The sequence below is a fragment of the Tupaia chinensis genome, unplaced genomic scaffold (genome assembly GCF_000334495.1).
Source record: "Tupaia chinensis unplaced genomic scaffold, TupChi_1.0 Scaffold143572_1, whole genome shotgun sequence".
NCBI classification, from domain to species: domain Eukaryota; kingdom Metazoa; phylum Chordata; class Mammalia; order Scandentia; family Tupaiidae; genus Tupaia; species Tupaia belangeri.
Window position 1 is genome coordinate 1,454 of NW_006203417.1, and position 20,024 is coordinate 21,477.

At 38.2% G+C, this 20,024-nt stretch overlaps 1 protein-coding gene across 1 annotated transcript in view; it reads right to left on the bottom strand.

The window, feature by feature from the left end:
- Positions 1-3,538: 3,538 nt before the first annotated feature.
- LOC102487521 (THO complex subunit 2-like) overlaps positions 3,539-20,024 on the bottom strand; it is a gene marked incomplete at its 3' end in the record, with an annotated part of 40,136 nt that continues 23,650 nt past the window's right edge. The window contains exons 4-11 of the mRNA XM_027766443.1: positions 18,646-18,697; positions 13,118-13,188; positions 12,204-12,325; positions 11,497-11,630; positions 10,573-10,604; positions 7,095-7,177; positions 6,754-6,919; positions 3,539-3,553 (exon numbers count right to left, since the gene is read on the bottom strand). Of these exons, the coding sequence (XP_027622244.1) occupies positions 3,539-3,553; positions 6,754-6,919; positions 7,095-7,177; positions 10,573-10,604; positions 11,497-11,630; positions 12,204-12,325; positions 13,118-13,188; positions 18,646-18,682 (660 nt within the window). The remainder of the gene's footprint in view (positions 3,554-6,753; positions 6,920-7,094; positions 7,178-10,572; positions 10,605-11,496; positions 11,631-12,203; positions 12,326-13,117; positions 13,189-18,645; positions 18,698-20,024) is intronic.

Below are 20,024 nucleotides of genomic sequence, written 5' to 3' on the forward strand. Positions count from 1 at the left end.
CCGGGAGGATGACCACACTGCAATCCCTTCTCATCTCCATTCTCCTCTCAGGATTTTGGACGGACACACACACACGGGCCTGGTGTGAGTTTCAAGCCACCAGGTCCAAGACTCGAACTACAGTCAACTATGTGGGAGTCCAGCACCTTAACTACTACATCTGCTGGTCCCCTAATATTGTATTTTACTTATCTCCATCAAAGCTATTCTATCAGTGATCTGTACTCTCAACTACCATTTCTTTCTATGTACAATTTAAGGCACTAATGTGAAAGAATAACCACGTACAACCACGTACTTTTATTTATAATAGATGATAACCTTTGTATCTTTCACAAAATAAAACTGGCTTATGAGTTTTCCATTAAATATTTCAAGTGCTATAAGTTATCCAATCAATTCTATCTGTAAGATGGAAAAAGTAGCCAAAATAAAGGATCAGAAAATTGTTTTCAAAACCTTAGGGTTTTAAGTAACAGTAAAGCTATTTCATATGCAATGAAACTCTAGTAACAAACAGTAAGCTTGAATGTCAAAAAATTTTTTTTCTAATGGCAGGGGGGGGAGAACATAGACACTCTTGTGTTCACGCATCTTAGAAAGGCTTTGTCCAGCCCAAGCATCAATAGTCATATGATCTTGACAGAGATGATAAGCCTAGCTCTTTACCTCTACCACCAGCTACACTGGGAAATATATAAATACATGCGCACGTGCGTGCACACACACACACAGACATGATGTCTTTAAGCCTCCAAGGAATAAGCAGGGAACCATCCTGAAAGTGAACAAGTAGAAATACAAAGAAATGGCAGATATGTAATGCCCACAGATTCATTCCTTGATTTAAATAAACACTAAATAACTACTACTTATGTGCCAGGTGCTTGTGATTCACAGGTTAATAAAATGCCTTCTCTCTCCTTGATGAGAATTCACACCTTTTGGGTGATAACATCTTTGAAGAAACGCCCTGAAGAATAAATGAAGTTTTCCCCAAAGATGGACAATATATTATGGTGACTACAAGGAGGGGCAAGAAATATGACTAAACTGACATTGGCTGTTACAGGAATAAAGCCAAATTGAGGTTCTTAAAAGAAAACTAAAAGACTAAGTTAATACTGTAAATATGACTGAAAGGCCAGCCTATACATTTCAGACAAAAATACAGAATTACAGCCTCAATTATCATGTTCCTGAGAGACTGGAACTTTGGAGACAGAGAAAAGCCATATTTTTAACAAAAAGGAACAATACAGGAACTAGAAAAGAATTCCTTTAGAAGCGGGCTAATAGAAAGCTATGCTAGATTATTTCTAAGAAATACTATCGGCAAAAAATTGCACATCTCAAGGTAAGAACCTATAAACCAATATGTAAAAAATGCATCTAACAAAAGAATGATTATTTTAAAAAACTATGCTTGAGAACAATTGCTGTCTTCCTCTTCATAGCAGTGGGAGAAATCTTTCTAAATGTAGTCAAGAAACTTCAATAATGTAAAACCTTAGGTAAAGAAAGGAGTCAACTCACTTTTCTTTCAAAGGGATAAGACAGCAGACACAGTAACACACATCTAAGCTGAATGGACTTATATTCAGATTGATCCAAAGATAAAATACTAAGCATATGCAAAATAATCTAAATAAAGGGGTAAAACACCCCATAATCTATCCTATAAAATCATTTGGCTTAGGGTTTCACTTTTTTTTTGAGAGGTTTTCACTATAGGGCGCATGCGCTCGCCAGACAGACAGAGAGAGATATAGAGACAGAAAGCGAGAAATCACCCCCCAGGGGGGTCGCTTTGTTTTTAATGTTTCTCTGGTCACTTAACAAGTAACCAAGATTTATGAGACTGATTTTATCCTTCCACAGTTCAATTTATAACCCTGGACACCAGGTGACAAATGAGAATTCCTGATGTCTGTTGGAGAGATCTCTCATTCTCAAAGAGAAGGCAAAGATTAGAGCTGGGCCAAAAAAATGCTAGACCATTAAACACTATATTAGGAAGAATCATTTTCACTCTCTAAAACTAAGTTCAAGATAAGTTAGCTCCATGACTCATTTTTAGAGAGAACTTTTAATTTAAATAAAAGATTAGCAAATGGGTCTGTGGGTTAAATCCATTTGGCTATTTTTATAAATAAAGTTTTATTAAAGTAGTCACACTCAGGGGCTTCCAGGTGGCTTGGTGGTTAAAGGCACTAGACTCCCACATGGTCGACCACAGTTCAAGTCCAAGACCTGGTGGCTTGCTTTCTAATCTTCTCTCACACTCTCCCTCTCACTCTATCCCTCTCTGGTCAAATGAAAATAAATAAATAAATGGGTAAAGTTAAATAAAGTAATTCTTAAAAAAAAACAGTCACACTCATTTCTTTACATACTGTCTATGACCGCTTTCTCACTATTATGGCAAAGGTTCGCATGCACTTGCAGCAGAAACCACATGGCTCACAATGCCAAAAATTATTACTTCACCCTTTACAGGAAAAGTCTGCTGACCACTTACTTAGAAAGAAAAGAAAGAATACTTAGCAATCATTTTCTTATTGTGTGTGTGTATATGTTTGTTTATTTAAGTTTATTCATTCATTCATTCATTCATTTTGATTTGACTAGAGAGAGAGAAAGAGAAAAAGCAAGACACCAGGTCCCAGACTTGAACTATGGTCAGCCATGTGGGAGTGTCCAGCACCTTCACCACCATGCTACCTGCTGGTTCCCTTTATTGTATACATTTAAAGTGTACAACATGATGTCTTGATTTTTCTGAAGGGAATCCAGAAGAATATAGTACCTATAGTTGGGTTCAGCAATCAAAGGAGTCCGTCCACCTCTGACATCCTTTCCTCTAATATCTAAAAGATAGAGAGAGAGAAACTGAAAAAGCAAGACACCAGGTCCCAGACTTGAACTATGGTCAGCCATGTGGGAGTGTCCAGCACCTTCACCACCATGCTACCTGCTGGTTCCCTTTATTGTATACATTTAAAGTGTACAACATGATGTCTTGATTTTTCTGAAGGGAATCCAGAAGAATATAGTACCTATAGTTGGGTTCAGCAATCAAAGGAGTCCGTCCACCTCTGACATCCTTTCCTCTAATATCTAAAAGATGCTTTTTTCCAAATTGATGCAAGAACCACTTGTATAAGGTCTATGACTTGGCAACTCAAGAGTCTACTAAATCAGTATTCATTTGCATTTAAGAAATTACTAACATTTAGTGTCAGGCTTAAGATCACAACCTCCATATAGACTCAAAATGGTTCTGCTTTCTAGTTTCCACCGGCAGTAAGGCTCTCTGACAGGACATAAACATTTTGATGTGCCAGAATCTTTTAGTGAGCAAATAAATGGCCTTTTAACTAAATAAAAGTTGATAAATAAGGATTTCTTCTGATAAAACCAAGTATCCAGAGAATAAAGGCACCTAAACACTTACTCCCAAAGTAGGTATCAGTTTCTGACAATGGCTGGTGATGGAGATCAGGCATGATGTAATTCTGTATGAGGCATTTATTACCTGTTCAGATTGTTCCTAAAGAGAAAATAATGGGAACACATACAGAGAAATCCATGCAGAGATGTTATGAAAAATAAAATGCTATGTCAGTGGGCTGTTCTGCCGAGATGAGACAAGGCCTGAATGGAGTTTACATTAAGAGGGATACAATAAATTCTAACATTAAAAAATACTCACTGGAATTGAAAAATACTCATTGGAATTGAAGTCTTAACCTCAATTTTCACATCGATGAAAAGTTCCTTTCTCAGAAAATTGAGGGGAGGGGGAGGTCATCTAGCCAGAGAGAAACAAACACTGAGCCATGGACATAAACTTTCTAAAATTCTCCATGTCAGCAAAAAGAGGCTAAGAATCATTATAAACTTTATAAAAAGTAGGGAGACATTTATTCATTTTTTGCCTGGTATTTATTTAGCACTGAGGATAAGGTTCTAAATAAAATAGACAAAAATTTCTGTCCTCGTGGAGCTTACATTCTCACGGTGGTGGTTAAACTACTTCACAGGGCCAGCCAATGGCATGGTAGTCAATGCAGCTAGGTCCCACGTGGCCAGCAGTTCAGTTTGCAGCCTAGACCAGTGGCTTATGCCAGTTATGTGTGTGTGTATGCCCAAAATTCCAAGAGGAAAATGGAGGTGAAGGGACTATGATGTGGCCAACCCCCCCTGGGGGTGTGCTTTCTCTCTCTCTCACAAGCAAACACACCATATAGCAAGTTTTTAATTAATTAATACACCATACATTATATGGTGATTAAAGTGATAAAAAGCAAAATAATCTCTTATTTGACAGGGGTAGCCAAAGAAGGCCTCACTGTAAAGTGACATTTGACTCTGGCCTAAACTTGATGGGTAAGAATAGAGGTTTAGTGCAAGAAATCAAATTGCTGAGACTCGTGGAATATTCATGTATGTCATGAGCTTACTGTTGTGATTGTCACACTGATCTTCAGTGACAGTAATATAACCTGTTCTCGATGAGACCAAAGTTCAAGAAAACTAGGGTTTCTTGTTTTCGCCTTCCAGTAAGAGAAAAGTATGCAGGAGCCAGCAGTTGGCATGGTGGTTAAAGCACTGTACTCCCACATGGCTGACCATAGTTCAAGCCCCCAATCCAGCAGCTTAAAACTCACACCCGGAATGTGTGCATGTATGCCCAAAATCCCTGGAGGAGAATGGAGGGCTAGGGAATGCAGTGTGGACAGGGGGTGATTTCTCATTCCTTCTCTCTAGCTCTGTCTAGCTCTTTACAAAGTACATGCGCCCTATGGCAAAAATCCTAAAAAATAAAAAGGGAAAAGCACACCTTCAAGAAACTCCCTCTTTGATATCTTCCCAAAATAACAAGGGAATAAAAAGGCATAAACTCACAAGGACAAAACAAAGAATAATAGAAAAAAGAAACATCAACCAAAAGAGGTGATAGGTTGATGCAACTTTCACATCTGGCCTCCTTCCTCCCCTTTGGGAAAGTGACTAAATCTTTCCTATCCACTCACTGAGTCTGTGAATTCTTTCACAGACTGTGACACAGATCATCCTAACACTTGGGTGGCCTAAAGAGGGAACTCTCTTCCTGTCGGGGGACATCTCCCTACAAGGAGACAGTATCTCTCTCTTGCACCCTTAGAGACTTGCACCTAGATGAGAACTGAATACCCTGGCCCTGTCTCTGAACTTGTCACAGGACTTTCTTTCCTGTCTTCTTCTCCTCGCCCATCCCTCTGGCTCAGTAGTTAACTGCATCAGTGAACCACTTCATCACCAGCTTGCATCTGTGGCTCTTTGCAGGTAAATTCCAGGCCCCTTTCACTTTCCCCCCTCTTTGCCCTAAGGATATCAACATTCACCAATGGAAGTGATAGCTGCCCAGGTTTAAAAACTCCTAGTGCTAGGTCTCTCTAGCAAGATTCAAAACTGGGGGGTGCCCTTTGAACTTTTCCCCATGGTCAGTCTCATTTTGGCACAGGGACATGTGGTTCTGGGGACAGAGCCTAAGGTCAGCCTGGGTCCAGAACTGAGGGATGCCTCATCTGGAAAAGATCTAAGGTTGGCCTGCATCTGGACGCAGAGATACCTGAGGTCAGTCTCAGTTCATACTAAGGACACTTAGCCAGGAAGCAGACCTCACCCCTCCCTTGTGGCATTATAAAAACCCTGAAAGGTCCTGAGAGGTTTCTCTATTTTTCTAACATTCAGTCAACCTTTCCCAGGGACTCCCCCTTGGAATATCTCCTTAAGAACCTGAAGGCTCTAGGATTTACCAATCTCAAGCCTAAATGCCTTTTCTACTGCAACACAGTCCAGCCCCATGTAAACTGGGGGACCAGAAAGTCTGGCCAATAAACAGATCGTTAACTTTTTTTAAGAGCGATTTTTGCTATAGGGTGCATGCACTCCCTAGAGAGAGTCAGATGGAAAGTGAGGAATCACCCCAGGGTGGATGGTCATGCTGTAATCCCTTCTCCTCCATTCTCCTCTCAAGACTTTGAATATATACACACATGCATACACCTGCCCAGCCTGAGTTTTAAGACACCAGGTCCAGGACTCAAATGTTGATCAATTATGGGGGAGTCCAGCGACATAACCATTACGCCATCTGCTGGTCCCAGGATCATTACATTTTAATGCCGTTCATTAACTAGACAAATACTGTTGCAACCTTAAGAAATGGAAAGAAGTTGCTTACGCACAAGTTTTCTTTGAACTCACAATTCTGATCTTCATTCCTCCTGCTGGATGCTTCTGACTCCTACTCTCTTACCTTCTCTTCCCAACCAAAACTCTGAAAATGTCACCCTGTCAGCATTGGGTCCCCCCTCACTATTAACCCCTAACCTGCCTGAGCAACCTCAAGAGTCCTCTTCCACCTCTCCACCATCACTTTTGTACCTCTCGATCCTCTTTCACTTCATCCTCTTCCTCTTCCTCTCTGCTTTCCCCAGGTCATACTCACTCAGGCCAGTACTTCCAGGGACCCTCCCATTTAGCACACCAGTTTTCCTTACATGAAACTGCAGGAGCTATTGGCATTATCAGAGCCCATGACCCTTTTAATGTCTGAGCTCTCTCAAATTAAGGCTAAACTCAGCAGTTTTTCTGTTGATCGGACTAAATTCACAAAGGAATTTTGTAAATTGTAATTACTTCACTCTATCTTACTACCTATCATGATGGAATGTTCACATCATTTTCTCCACTTGCACTAACCCTGAGGAGAGAGATCACATCTGGGCCAAAACCAGGGAATATGGACATCATCTTAATTGGAGGCAGCCGGGTGCTTATGCTGCTGGTTCCACCACTGTCCCTGATCAAGATCCTAATAGGGACTATCAATCTACGATCTTGATTGAGGGAATGAAGTGTGCCACAACTATGACAATTACAATAAGGTTAAAGAAATTACACAGGGTCCAGATGAGAATCCTGCAGTCTTCCTCTCCAGGCTCGCAGAGGCCCTCAGCCTCTATACTAATTTAGACCCCAAACTCCAGGGAGGGTCAATCTATTCTTGCAATGTAGATCATCTCCCAGTCAGCTCCTGATACTTGGCGTAAGCTCCAAAAATTGGAAAACAGCACTCAGACCTCACAATTTCATAGACCTGGCCTTCAAGCAAGGTCTTTAACAACTGTGATGAGAAGAGGTGAAAAGAGAAAAGATAATGAGACTCGCAATGGTCCTGAGAACAAAAAGAAGCCTTCCAAATGCTTGGTCTGCAACTGAGAGAGTGCTTCAGGCTCAGGGGAGGACTTACCCAATGTCCCTCAAACAATTACAGCAAGGACCTTCACTAACAACACCAGGGCCCCAAATCTGCTGCAACTGCAAGCAGGAGGGTCACTGGAGGAATAATCGTTCTCAGAGAAAATGGTAGCCACCAGGACCATGTCCACTGTGTAAACAGGACATTAGAGAAAGGAGGACCCTCTCCTCAGAGGAGATGGAACCCCTCTTCCAGAACTGGCAGACCCTCACAAGAACCTCCTTGTTCTCCTCCAGACCTCAGACTGACAGGTCCTGACATCAAACTGGCCAAGCCTCACGTAACTCTCTCCACTGCAGGTAAGTTAACTGACTTCTTAATTGATACTGAAGACACTTATTTTGCTCTTCCCAAGTTTTTGGGTCCCTTTTCTCCTTTGCCTGTCTCCATCAAAGAGGTCAAAGGGAGGCTACAACCTACTTCACAGGCCCCAAGTTTACTTTATGATCTGGGAGATGAAGTGTTTGCTCATTTCTTTCTATTGATAGTAATTCCCAATTGCCCTAACCCTGCTTAGGACAAGATCTTTAGTTTATGTGTATATTATACATGTGTAGTATGTTGTATGTTATACAGTAAAAATCCCTAAGGAATTCTGTTCAATTTGGCTTGTAAATAAATAAGAGCACTTGGACAAATCAATCTAAATGCTTTTCAAGTTCACATGACTTAAGTAAATCTTTAACAAATAAGCTGGCTTAATGACTAGCTTTACCAGTCACATCTCCAACATATAATTCTGTCCAGGGTTTTATGAGCAAACAACATCGTATTTGTCTTAACAGTGTTCGTTTACTGGCTTTTCTAGCACCAGTACACAAGGTAAAATAACTAAAGTAAAAGAAAAGAAGCGGGGCCAGCAGGTGGCATTGTGGTTGGGGGTGCTGGACTCCCACATGGCCAAATGCAGTTCGAGTCCCAGACCTGGCAACTTGCTTTCTTACGTGCTCTTTCTCTGTCCCTCTCTGGTCAAACTAAAATAAATAGGTGGATAAAACTGAATAGAATAATTCTTTTAAAAAAAGAAAAGAAAAAAGAGATAAACTAAACATGAAGTTTTGAGTTATGTTTAAAAAGTCTAAGAAAGTTATAAATATTAATAAGGTTAAGATTTTTGTTGATAAATGTACTAAAACTAATTATACTGATGTAATTCCACCAGTCACAATTCTGTTTGTCATCTTTAACTGCTGTATGTCATAGAAATAGCTAAATTAATCTTTATCTATTACATCATTATTGTAATAAACTGATATCATTATTAATTATAGTTGTTTTTTCTGTCATCCACAGTTCCAAGACTGCTTCCCAGGCTGTAACAAGTATTCAAATTAATCAGGAAAGGTCCAAACCAATCTTTAAAATATATCAGATCGAGCCGGTAAGTTTTATAAGACAGGAGAATCTCAGGTGGCTTTGATTTGTAGAATTTTTAAAACAACATCTGGTCCTGGTTTTCCAAGCTAACTCCCTTCCTTGGACCTATTGGATTTTTTCCCTCTCTCTCTCACTTTCCTTGCTTTTTTGGGCCTTGCCTTCACTTTCTGATATCCTTTATTCAAAAGAATGTCCAGGCACTGGGAGACTCCCTTATCAAGAAGCCTAAGACTACCACCCTGGCCTTTCATTCCAAATTGTTTGATTCCACCCTCTCCATCTTAATGACCTTGACTAGAATCGACAGGCAGGGCCAAGTCTACCATCCTCACTGAGTAGGAAGCAGCAACAGAAGAAATCTTTGCTCCCACTCCTCAGACCTTCATGAAGAATAAGTTTATCCTGGGACCAGCAGGTGGCATGGTGATTAAGACACTGGACTCCTACCTGACTGACCATAGTTTGAGTCCCAGACCCAACGGCTTGAAGATCATGCTGGGCATGTGTGTGTGCATGCCCAAAATTCCAAGAGGAGAATGAAAGAAAAGGGATCTCAATGTGGTCAACCCTGTGGAGACTGAAGTTCCATTTTCCCTCTTTCTGTCTCTCTCCAGCAACACATGCCCCTGGCAAAAACCTAAAAAATAGTGATATAAGTGAAATTAAATTTAAATTTAAATTGAAAAAGGAATACATTTTTGTAAAACCTGAGGTGGAAATGAAAGAACATCTAGGCCCAGCCCCGATATCTTAGACATTTTTGATGAGAAGGGCACCTTCAAAGTTCCACAGATGCCTTGGCAATTTTCTTTCTCTTTTTTTTTTAAGGGTTCTACCTCTGGATATTTGTCTCTTAACTTGAGCTCTGTTTGAGAGAAGGCAATGTCTCAGGAAATCTTGAGTACCCCTGGCAGAGCAGGGAGAAAAGCCTAAAGGGTCAAACTGTGTCTAGCTGGTCTGGTGAAAGGGGAAAGGCCCTAGTGGGGAATTCCTTGAGATCAGAGAAAGATTTTCACTTGAAAGGAGGGAAGAAACGGATGCTACTGGATCTTACTGCAGGTGGCTGACGGATCCAGAAATAAAATCTGAACAACTCATATGTTGTAAAAGACCATCTGGCTTCTGCCACCCCATCCTAAATCACTTTCCTTTAAAAGTCCCTAGCCTCTTCTCTTCAGGACTGATGTGACTCTCTCATATCTGGCCCCTTTCCTCCCCTTTAGAAAGTGAACAAATCTTTTCTATCTACTAAAACGAACAAACAAGGAGATGAAGTAAAATCAAAAAAACAACTGAGGAGCTTACACAGCACAGAATTTTTATGTGAGGAATACTATCTTAATAAAATACAACACAGGATGCAAGGAAAGATGAACCTATAGCAAGGAAGTACTGACAAGATTCTCAAAGCAGATGAGAAAACACTCCAGGAAAAATGTAGAGTCTATCCTGGAAAGAATAGGAGGATTTTTAAATATGAGCCACTGCCACACAGGTAAGTGAGAATTCTGAAGCCCTGGAAGGTTACCCATCTTGATATTAAATTGACAACACAAGGATACAGCAAAGAATGTAGACAGCTGCCAGAATAAGACTTATTTCAAAGAGAAGGATAAATTTAAATAAAAAGCTATCTTAACAGGACCAGCAAATGACATAATGGTTATGTTGCTGTACTCCCACGTGGTCAAGTCTCAGACCCAGCAGCTTAAAATTTGCACCAGAAGCATGTGTGTACATGCCCAAAATCCCAAGAGAAGGGACTGAAGCTTGGCCATCTCCCCCACGAGGTGATTTCTCACTTTCTGTCTCTCTGTCTCTCTCATGTCTCTGGCAAGTGCATGTGCCCTATGGCAAAAAAAGAAAAAAAAAAGTTATCTTACCTCCAAAACTTGTTGGTCACCAAAAGCTTTTGCTAAAAACAAGGATGACTATAGTAAATATAGTTTTATTGGGGTTTCTACACAAAGCATTGGAGGAAGGGGATAAAGATTGGGGATAAAGATACCTCCTCTATCTCTTAGTAATACATAAACTAAAAAAAAAAGGGGGGGGGAATGAACTGAGAAGTTGAAGATAAACATAACATAAAAGATAACCAGTGAGGCAGGAAATATGACTTCTTTGGCAAATTTCAAAACCTAAGACTCCTAGGTAGTGTAAAACCTTCCTAAGACAGCACATCACCTACAAAAATAATAGCAAAAATACTTCTCACCCTTGAAAAGTCAGGATTAGCCTATTTTTCTACCAATCATTCCTCCTTTCTAGATGTCAACTATTGCCTCAAAACACTCAATACAAATAGAAAAAAATAATAATGCTACAGAAATTCTATTTAATAGGTATGGAAAATAACTCTTTCCTATCTGTTACATTTTTGTAACATCTGTTACACTTTAATAGGGTGTTGTAAAGATAAAAGGTGTATCAAAGTCCTTAGTAAAGGTATTTTTAAAATCAACTTCAAAAGAACAACAAATTTCTAGGTTTCAAGAGTTCACTGAAAATTGATTAAAGTTTTATTTATTTTCTGCTCTCTAAAAACTGATGGAAAAATACTTTGAAAATAAAGGTAGAAATCACTAGAGAAATCAGGGACAATTATAAATACACAGGTAACAGTGACAAAAAGACTTCTCATAAATATCATGCTGAATTTTATAATTACTGATAAACTCAAAAGTACAAGCTAGAAACTTATTTCTTAATTTTAAAAAATTGTATGGGATGCATATCTTTATCTTTATGTATATTCTCCAACAGTTAAAACAATTATCTAATAACACATAGTATTTATGTCTTACCTATTAAAGATTTGATATTTTCTAAGATTAAATCACTAGTAATATTTCCAGATAAATCTTGCCCCAATTCAGCAATCAGCTTGGCATAACCTTCATTTTCTTCTCTTAATAAATTGAATTTTTGCTGCTTATAACTGAAATAAGATAAATATCATTAAGTGTATAAAATCAATTTCAATTAACAAGCTTGCACACAGTAATAGTATATTCTCATTCAACTTTCTTATCTCTAAATTACAGTAATCATAAAAAGTTTGAAAGTCTACCTCTTTGTGTATCTTTTAGAGTAGGAAATAACAGTGGTTCAAAGAGAACCACGGTAGTACACAAGGAAAACCAATAACCAAGGAAAGGATATTGGTAATACCAAGCAACAATAACACACTGCTACTTCCATCATTGACTAAGGACACAGTCTAAGTATAGCCATAATCATGAAGTATTTTGTTGATAATAATAAAACCACTGACTATTATTTTAACTTCCAATACAGACAAAATCAACATTGGCTTTACACAGGCAAACCTCCCTGCTAACTCAATAATCTTAGACTAATTTTAGAAGGCAAAAAAACGTAACATACATGGCTAAAAACAAACAAAATCTTCAAAGTCTCTCTCTCTCTAGAAACTGTTCAGACTCAAAATGAGAACTAAAAAACATAAACAGCTACGTGATTTGCAACAGAAGATGTGCAATGTACTTACAAGAGTTTTGTCTTGATTTTAACTGACTTCTGATTGAACTGCTGTGATTGTTTGATAAGCCCTAATGATTCCAAAGTTTCTGGATCCAGGCGTTCCTTTAGAACTGTGTCTGAAACTAAATACTGTATTAAAAAATATTAAAAGCATTTAGCATTCCAGCTATGCATCCACACTGTTGACTATACTCAAAATAATGTTTCCCAAATAAGAACACAAAAATCACATTCTGTATGTATCAACACATAATTGAGAAAAAGGTTTGGAAGTTTAATTTAACAAAAGTGACTTCTCAGATATTGAAATATACAATATACAACTAACTCTTCCTAAAAATGTACTCAAAATTTATATACATGCTACATACAGCCTACAAATTACAAGAACTATAGATGAAATTCTCACTCAAATTTAATCTATTTTAATAAAATTTTTGTTTAAGACAATACAGTGCTTCAGCTTTATTTTGTACTGTAAATCACATTATAATCAACTTCCAATATAACAAACACAAGGACAAGATCTGAGTAATGGCATATATCTTTGATTCTAAATGTATTAACATAAACTGTTTACTAGACAATGATTATGACAAGTTCAGGAATATATTATTGGTAAACCACCTCCTTTCTAATAAGAGTTTATGAAAAAATTACATTTAAAAGATTTCTATAATCATCTCTACTTACTTTAAATTTATAGATGCTTACCTTTTTCTTACTTAGGAACTTACTAGGATAGGAATATCACCAAATGTTTTATATGTACAGACAGTTAAAGGGATATTGTAACATGCTTATTTCATAGAAATAGCATGTTTAATTTCACATGTCACTATTTTCCTCTATTAACATGATTAACTGCACTTAAAACTATTGAACACAAAAGCACAAAAGAAAAGTACTTTTTAAACTTACCAAACATGCTAATACCAACTGTGTAAAATAGTCCCTCTTGCTTTTTTCTTCTAAACAATTTGTTTCAATATCTATAGTGATAAAGAAAAACAAATGAAAATTTGCACTCTAGCACTAAAATGAGATGCTTATTTTCTTTAAAACTAGCTAATTATAAAATGCCCGATACTCAATTTGGAAAAATCTTAAAGTACAGTACAATAGATATCATCCTTCATGTGCATACAAATGTTTTACTTTCTTGTAATATTGAAAACTGACCCTGTGATCTATGACATATCCACAAAATGCTAAGTCAAATGCACAGGAGCTGCCTGCTGTGGCACTGGAAGCAACAAAGCCTCAAAAAAAAACTGTTCTCAAAGAGGGAAACATTCAAACAAAATTTAAACAACCAGTTGATAAGGCCAGCTGGTTGGCACTGTGGTTGGGGTAGCTAGACCCCATATGGCCAACAGCCCCATTCGAGTCCCAGACCCAACAATTTGAGGGACATGCCATGTGCAATCATGCCCAGAAATCCTGAAGAGCGAAAGGAGGAGGGGGTATTGTATTGTGGCCATTCCCCTCGAGGCGTACTTTCTCACTTTCTCTCTTTCTCTAGCAAGCCCACATGCCTTCTAGCAAATGTTTAAAAAAACATAACCACTTGACACATTATTTCCCTAGGTGGCAAGTTGAACTGGATGACAACCAAGATCTCTTCTTGAGGCCAGCAGGTAGCGAAGTGGTTATGGCACTGGACTCCCACATGCCCAACCACAGGTCAAGTCCCAGACCTAGTGGCTTGAAAATCACACCAGGCGTTTGTGTGCCCCAAATCTCAGGAGAAGAATGGAGGAGAAAGTGCAGCATGGTCATCCTCCCCCTCCCCCTGGGGGGTGATTTCTTACTTTCCCTCTCACTGTCTCTCTCCAGAAGAGGGCACATTTCCTATGGCAAAAACCTTTTTAAAAAAATCTCTTCTTACTCTAAAGATCTTAGTTATGAAGTTGAAACCCTTGATGTTGGCCACCTTGGTCAAGCCACCGCATTATAACGAAGCAAGACACCTGACTGCCAACTCTATGAAAAAGAAAACAATATTAAAAGATATTTTCTTATTTTGAATTGTAATTCTAGTCAATTCTTCCTATTGAAATATTTAAAAACTGAGACCTTGGGTTTCAGTAAATGATTCAGAAAATTTGTCTATTTTCTGATCTGAGATGTAGAGAAAATAAAATAATTAGCACCAAATGCCAAACATCAAAAATTTCTACCAAGATTGGCAAGACTACAAACAAGGCTGATCTCAGGATTACTGCTTTAACTGACTGCATACTAACCTAATTTTGAAGTCAAATGATCATTTAGAATGTGCTATAAAAAGAGACACCAGCCGATGGCATGGTGGCTAAGGTAGTTGAATCTCATACAATCGATTGCATGGGACTCAGACCGGGCAGCTTGAGAAACACAGCTGGTGCATGTTTACTAACTTTCCCTCTCTCCCTCCCTCCCTTTCTTTCTGTGTCTCTGTATCTCTCTAGTAACTGCATGCTTCCTATAGCAAATTTTTTAAAAAAGGAAAAGAAAACAAAAGAAAAGAGAGAAGAAAAAAGAGAAAAGAAGAGAAAAGAAAAGAAAAGAAAAAAAAAAAAAAACACTCCAGGCACACGTGTACTCGTACCAAAAATCCTGAAAGGAGAAATAGCGGGAAAGGGATTGGGACTGTGGTATGACCATCCCCCATGGCATGTGCTTTCTCACTTTCCCTCTCTTTCTGTCTCTGTCTCTCTCCAGCAAGTACACACAGCCACTAGCAATTTTTTATAAAGGCACCAGTTTTACTGAAATAACACATTGTCCTCTACATGTTCTCCCAAAAAGAGCAGACATACTACCACTACTTTGCTTCAGTATACTTTCTACTGCCAACACTGAGAATCAAAAGAGAAGGGGATTTATCATCAAACAAATTTATATTTCCATGACCCTTCTCCTAAAGTTCTCTAAATGTCTCTTCTCAGACAGTGTCAACTGGCCAATGTAGTTAAACACACAGCTCAAGTGTATTAAGGAAATACTAGGGCGTGATTTATGCACATATATTGCAGTACAATCTCAGTTTCACACTAAGATTTTTTAATCCATGTGTATCTAATCAATCCTTCCCAGGGACTCTCGGTTATTCCCCCGTTATCTGGCCTTCTGGTCCCTCCTTAACCTAGAACTTCAAGGATACTAAACTGAGCTCATTTTTTAAGCATCATCTATCTATCCTCCAGGACCCTAAAGTCCATAAGGTCTATCCCCAAGATTCCTAAGATCAGGGAAGCTGATAGCAGATTCAGCCTCTTCTCTTCAACTCAAGTTTACTTTCCTCTCAGCCACCTGACCTGACTGAGGTATCTCCTCGGATTATGAGCATGTTGGCAAATGCTTAATAGTACACCTCAATAAACTCTTGGTTAAACTGTCTTAACCATCAATACAGGTCTCTATTATCCCAAACGTGCTTTCCCCATTTTCTTTATCTTTCCTGTTCTAACTTATAACATCATTCTACTAAGCTCACTTATTATTCTTGACTCCTTTACCATAAATCGGCACTACATAAGTTCACTTTCCTTTCCCCATGATTTTTCCTAACCAGCTTTCAGACATTTCTAACTCTAGACTCCAGTATTATCAGCTACCTACCCCGGCTCAAAGGATCCACTAGCCCATCAATGTACATCATAACCCCCCTCTGAAGTTACTAAAGCTCTCATGCCCCCTTCATTCTCACATAAGTAGTCTTTTAAAGAAAGTTGTCATCTTGGGAACCAGCAGTTAGCGTAATGGCTATGTCGCTGGACTCCCACGTAGTCGACCGCGGTTCGTGTCCCAGACCCGGTGGCTTAAAACTCACGCCGGGCGCATGTGTGTGCGTGCCCAAGATCCCGAGAGGAGAATGGAGGAGAAGGGACTGCGGCGTGACCATCCCCCCTGGGGGGTGATTTCTCGCTTTCTGTCTCTCTGTCTCTCTCTGTCTGTCTGGCGAGCGCACGCGCCTTATAGAAAAAAAAAACTCTCAAAAAAAAAAAAAACAAAGTTGTCATCTTTGCATGTAAATTAAGCACTGATTTCCATTATAACTCTTAACATATAAGAAAGACAAGCTGTAATAAAAATATCATGGACTCTGAACCCAAAAGAAAATAGTTTCTAATCTTGCCTTACTGTTTACATAACTTTGAAGAATAACGACTTCTCTCAACCTCATTTTTCTGATCTCTACACCTATGTTTAAAGTTGCTGTGAGGATTAAAATGAAATTTACTCTTTAACACAATAAGAAGAATATGGAAAGTGCTCCAAAAATAGCACCTCCACTACTATTACTATTATTACCATTATTATTACTATCATCATCATTAAAGATCACTCACATTCTTACTCCTATTTCCCTGCCTTGATCTGGGGTCACCTTTGGATCATTTTACTTTCTGCTAAGGGGTAGGGATACATGAGAGGACAGGAGAGGGAAATTCTCTTCCCAAGTTTGCCATCCTAATCTTGCTTGAAAAATGGTCTGGACAGGCTAAAGAAATTTCCCAAGAGCAACTAAATATCATCTTCATGAATTCGTGTTACTAGTAAAAAGTACTTGTAACCATAATTAATGTAATTAAATAACTTTGAATGGAAAAGATATTTTACCAAAATAAGTCAATAAAGATATCTCTACAAATAGTATGCTGATAATTTATGATTACCCGAATAAAAATACAAAGTAAACTCCTGGCAATATCAAGAAATAGCAGTTTCCACAAAATGTTAGCTATAAATCAGTCTTCTAGTCTCACAAGTTTATAATAAAAACAAATTTTAAACTGAACTTGTGTCATGTTATATTTATTTGTAAAATAATATAATATCCTGCTTCTAAAAGTTAGCTTAAAGGGGCTTTTTATTGACATAAATCAGTCATTACAATAGATAGCATGATATCAAGAAATAGCAGTTTCCACAAAATGTTAGCTATAAATCAGTCTTCTAGTCTCACAAGTTTATAATAAAAACAAATTTTAAACTGAACTTGTGTCATGTTATATTTATTTGTAAAATAATATAATATCCTGCTTCTAAAAGTTAGCTTAAAGGGGCTTTTTATTGACATAAATCAGTCATTACAATAGATAGCATGACTATATATGTTATCATCCAAACCAGGACAGTACTGAGAGAGAAAGAGGGTATTATTAATAATTATCCCAGGGAAAATAAAACTAAACCAGGACATATGGTCACTGCATCAATAGTCTGCTCTTTTCACTTACTACTCACAGTCCATATACATTTTGACCTATTCCCAACATTACCACTGTTATGAAATCTGAAACATCCTGAAGGATCAAGCACCAGGCATTTATATTTGTTGAGACCAATTTCTAGACTCTCAGTAAGACAATTAATTGTAGGAATTAAGATTAATGAGCTAAGGGACCAGCAGATGGTGTAATGGTTATACTGCTGAACTCTCACATAGTTGACCATGGTTCAAGTCCAAGACCCAGCAACTTAAAACTCACACTAGACGTGAGTGCGTGCTTACATGTGTGTGCCTGCCCAAAATCCCAAGAGGAGAATGGAGGAGAAGGGATTGTGGCATGGCCATTCCACCTGGGGGGTTATTTCTCACTTTTTGTCTCTCTGTCTTTCTAGCAAGTCCAAGTGCCCTATAGCAAAAATATCTCTTTTTAAAAAAAAAGTTAATATGCTAAAATAATTCATTGTAGCTTGCAAACCTTCAGAGGATTAGATTTGTTTTAAAGTAAATATTGTGAAGTCTGACAATAGTTTCTATTCAGTCCATAGTTACATTAAGCATAAGACTGGTGGAGTAAACAATACTCAAAGTGACTTTAATCTAGATTTAAAATGAGAGAAATTAATTTGCAATGCATATTATTTTTTAAACCCATGCTTCCCATGGAGGGGCACTACCTTTTGTTCTAAGTCAAAGAAAGATTCCTTTCTTACTTTGGACAAATACAGAAGTTGCTACTCTAAAGTTGGTCTCTCATCCTCAAAACAAAAGTATTTTTTATTACTTTGGCTCTTTTTGCTGTCTAAAATTAAGTAGAATCAAAAAAGTACAACAGCAAAGTAAACATCTCTTGACTGTCCTATAATTGAGATTCTTATATCATCAATACCTTCACCCGGTAAGATCTGGTTACTATGATCTCTAAAACTCCAACTAACTCGATGTCAAAAAAGTTAGCTGTTTTACATTTAATTTAGCTCAAACTTATATAAATACGCATTATCAAAAACTGAAACTATTGAGTTATACTCTAAAGCTAATTTATGAAGAGTGATTATACTGATATTTGACTTATATCCTCTATAAAGTAAAAAAAAACCTGCTTCTAGATGTGCAGAAACATTTGTACATTTGTAAAATCATTAGTTTTTAAGAAAACATTTTCTTTAGAACAGTACATTAATTTACCACACAGCACATATTACAGGTGAAATAAAGGCTTAATACATACCTAATATGCAGAATACGTCGGCGAGAATAGAGGGCATATCCTCACGAAATTCCTAATTTTAAAAATATAATTACAGTAAATACCAGAATAACACACATCAGGTATTATGGTTTCAGAATAATACTCTTCAGTAAAACTTAAAAATAACAAAACCCTTGGGCCAGTCCTGCAGCCTGATGGTTAAGGGAAGCCAGATCCCGCATGGCTAACTGAGATTCAAATCTCCGCCCCAGTAGCTCGAAAAACATGCTGAGCACATGGGCATATGTGCCCCAAATCCCGAGGGGATAGAGAAACGGAGGACAAGGGATTGCAATGTGACAATGCCCCACTAAAGGATGTGTTCTTCCTTTCCCTCTCTCTCTAATGAGTGCACACACTCTTTGGCAACTAAAGAAATTAAAAAATAAGGGGCCAGTAGGTGGTATGGTGATTAAGGCAACTAGACTCCCACATGGCTAACTATAGTTCAAGTCCCAGATTCAGCAGTTTGAAAATCATGCCGGGCACATTTGTATGTGTGCCCAAAATCCCAAGAGAATGGAGAAGGGATTGCAGCATGGCCATCCCCCAGGGGGGATTTCTCTCTCCTCTTTCTCTCTCTCTCTCTCTTTCTCTCTCTGTCTCTCTCTCTCTCTCTCTCTCTGCGTCTCTATCTCACTCTGGTTTTGCCCTGTGACAAAACCCTAAAAAAATTAAAAATCCCAACATCACTACGTTAACAAATAATGAAACTCTTCAAGTTAAATGTCATAATAAAGAGAAAACAAAGAGAGAGACAATGGTTTGAAAAAAATGTTAGAATGTATACCATGAAATAATCTGATAAAAAAAATTGAAGCTTAAAAACAAACAACTTGGGACCAGCAGATGGCATAATGGTTACGTCACTGCACTTCCACGTAGTCAACCATAGTTCGAGTCCTGGGCCTGGAGGCTTAAAACTCACACCAGGTGCAGTGCATGCATGCCCAACATCCTGAGAGGAGAATAGAGGAGAATGAAAGAGAAAGGATTGCAGCGTGGCCATCGCCCCTGGCGGGGGGTGGGGGGTGATTTCTCACTTTCTGTCTCTCTGGCAAGTACATGTGCCCTATAGCAAAAAATAAAAAACTCTCTTAAAAAAAAGTACCTCAGTAAATATTAAAGAGCACAAATGAATAACAATTTTGAATAAGTTTCATGTTTGAAAACACTGTAATTTAGAGTACCCCCCTAACTAGAGTAAGACTTGTTAAAAATGAATCATTTTCAGGGACCAGCAGATGGCATAATGGTTACATCACTGGACTCACATGTAGAGGACTGTGGTTTGAGTCCTGGACCCGGTGGCTTAAAACTCACGCAGGGGGGACCAGCAGTTAGTATAATGGCTATGT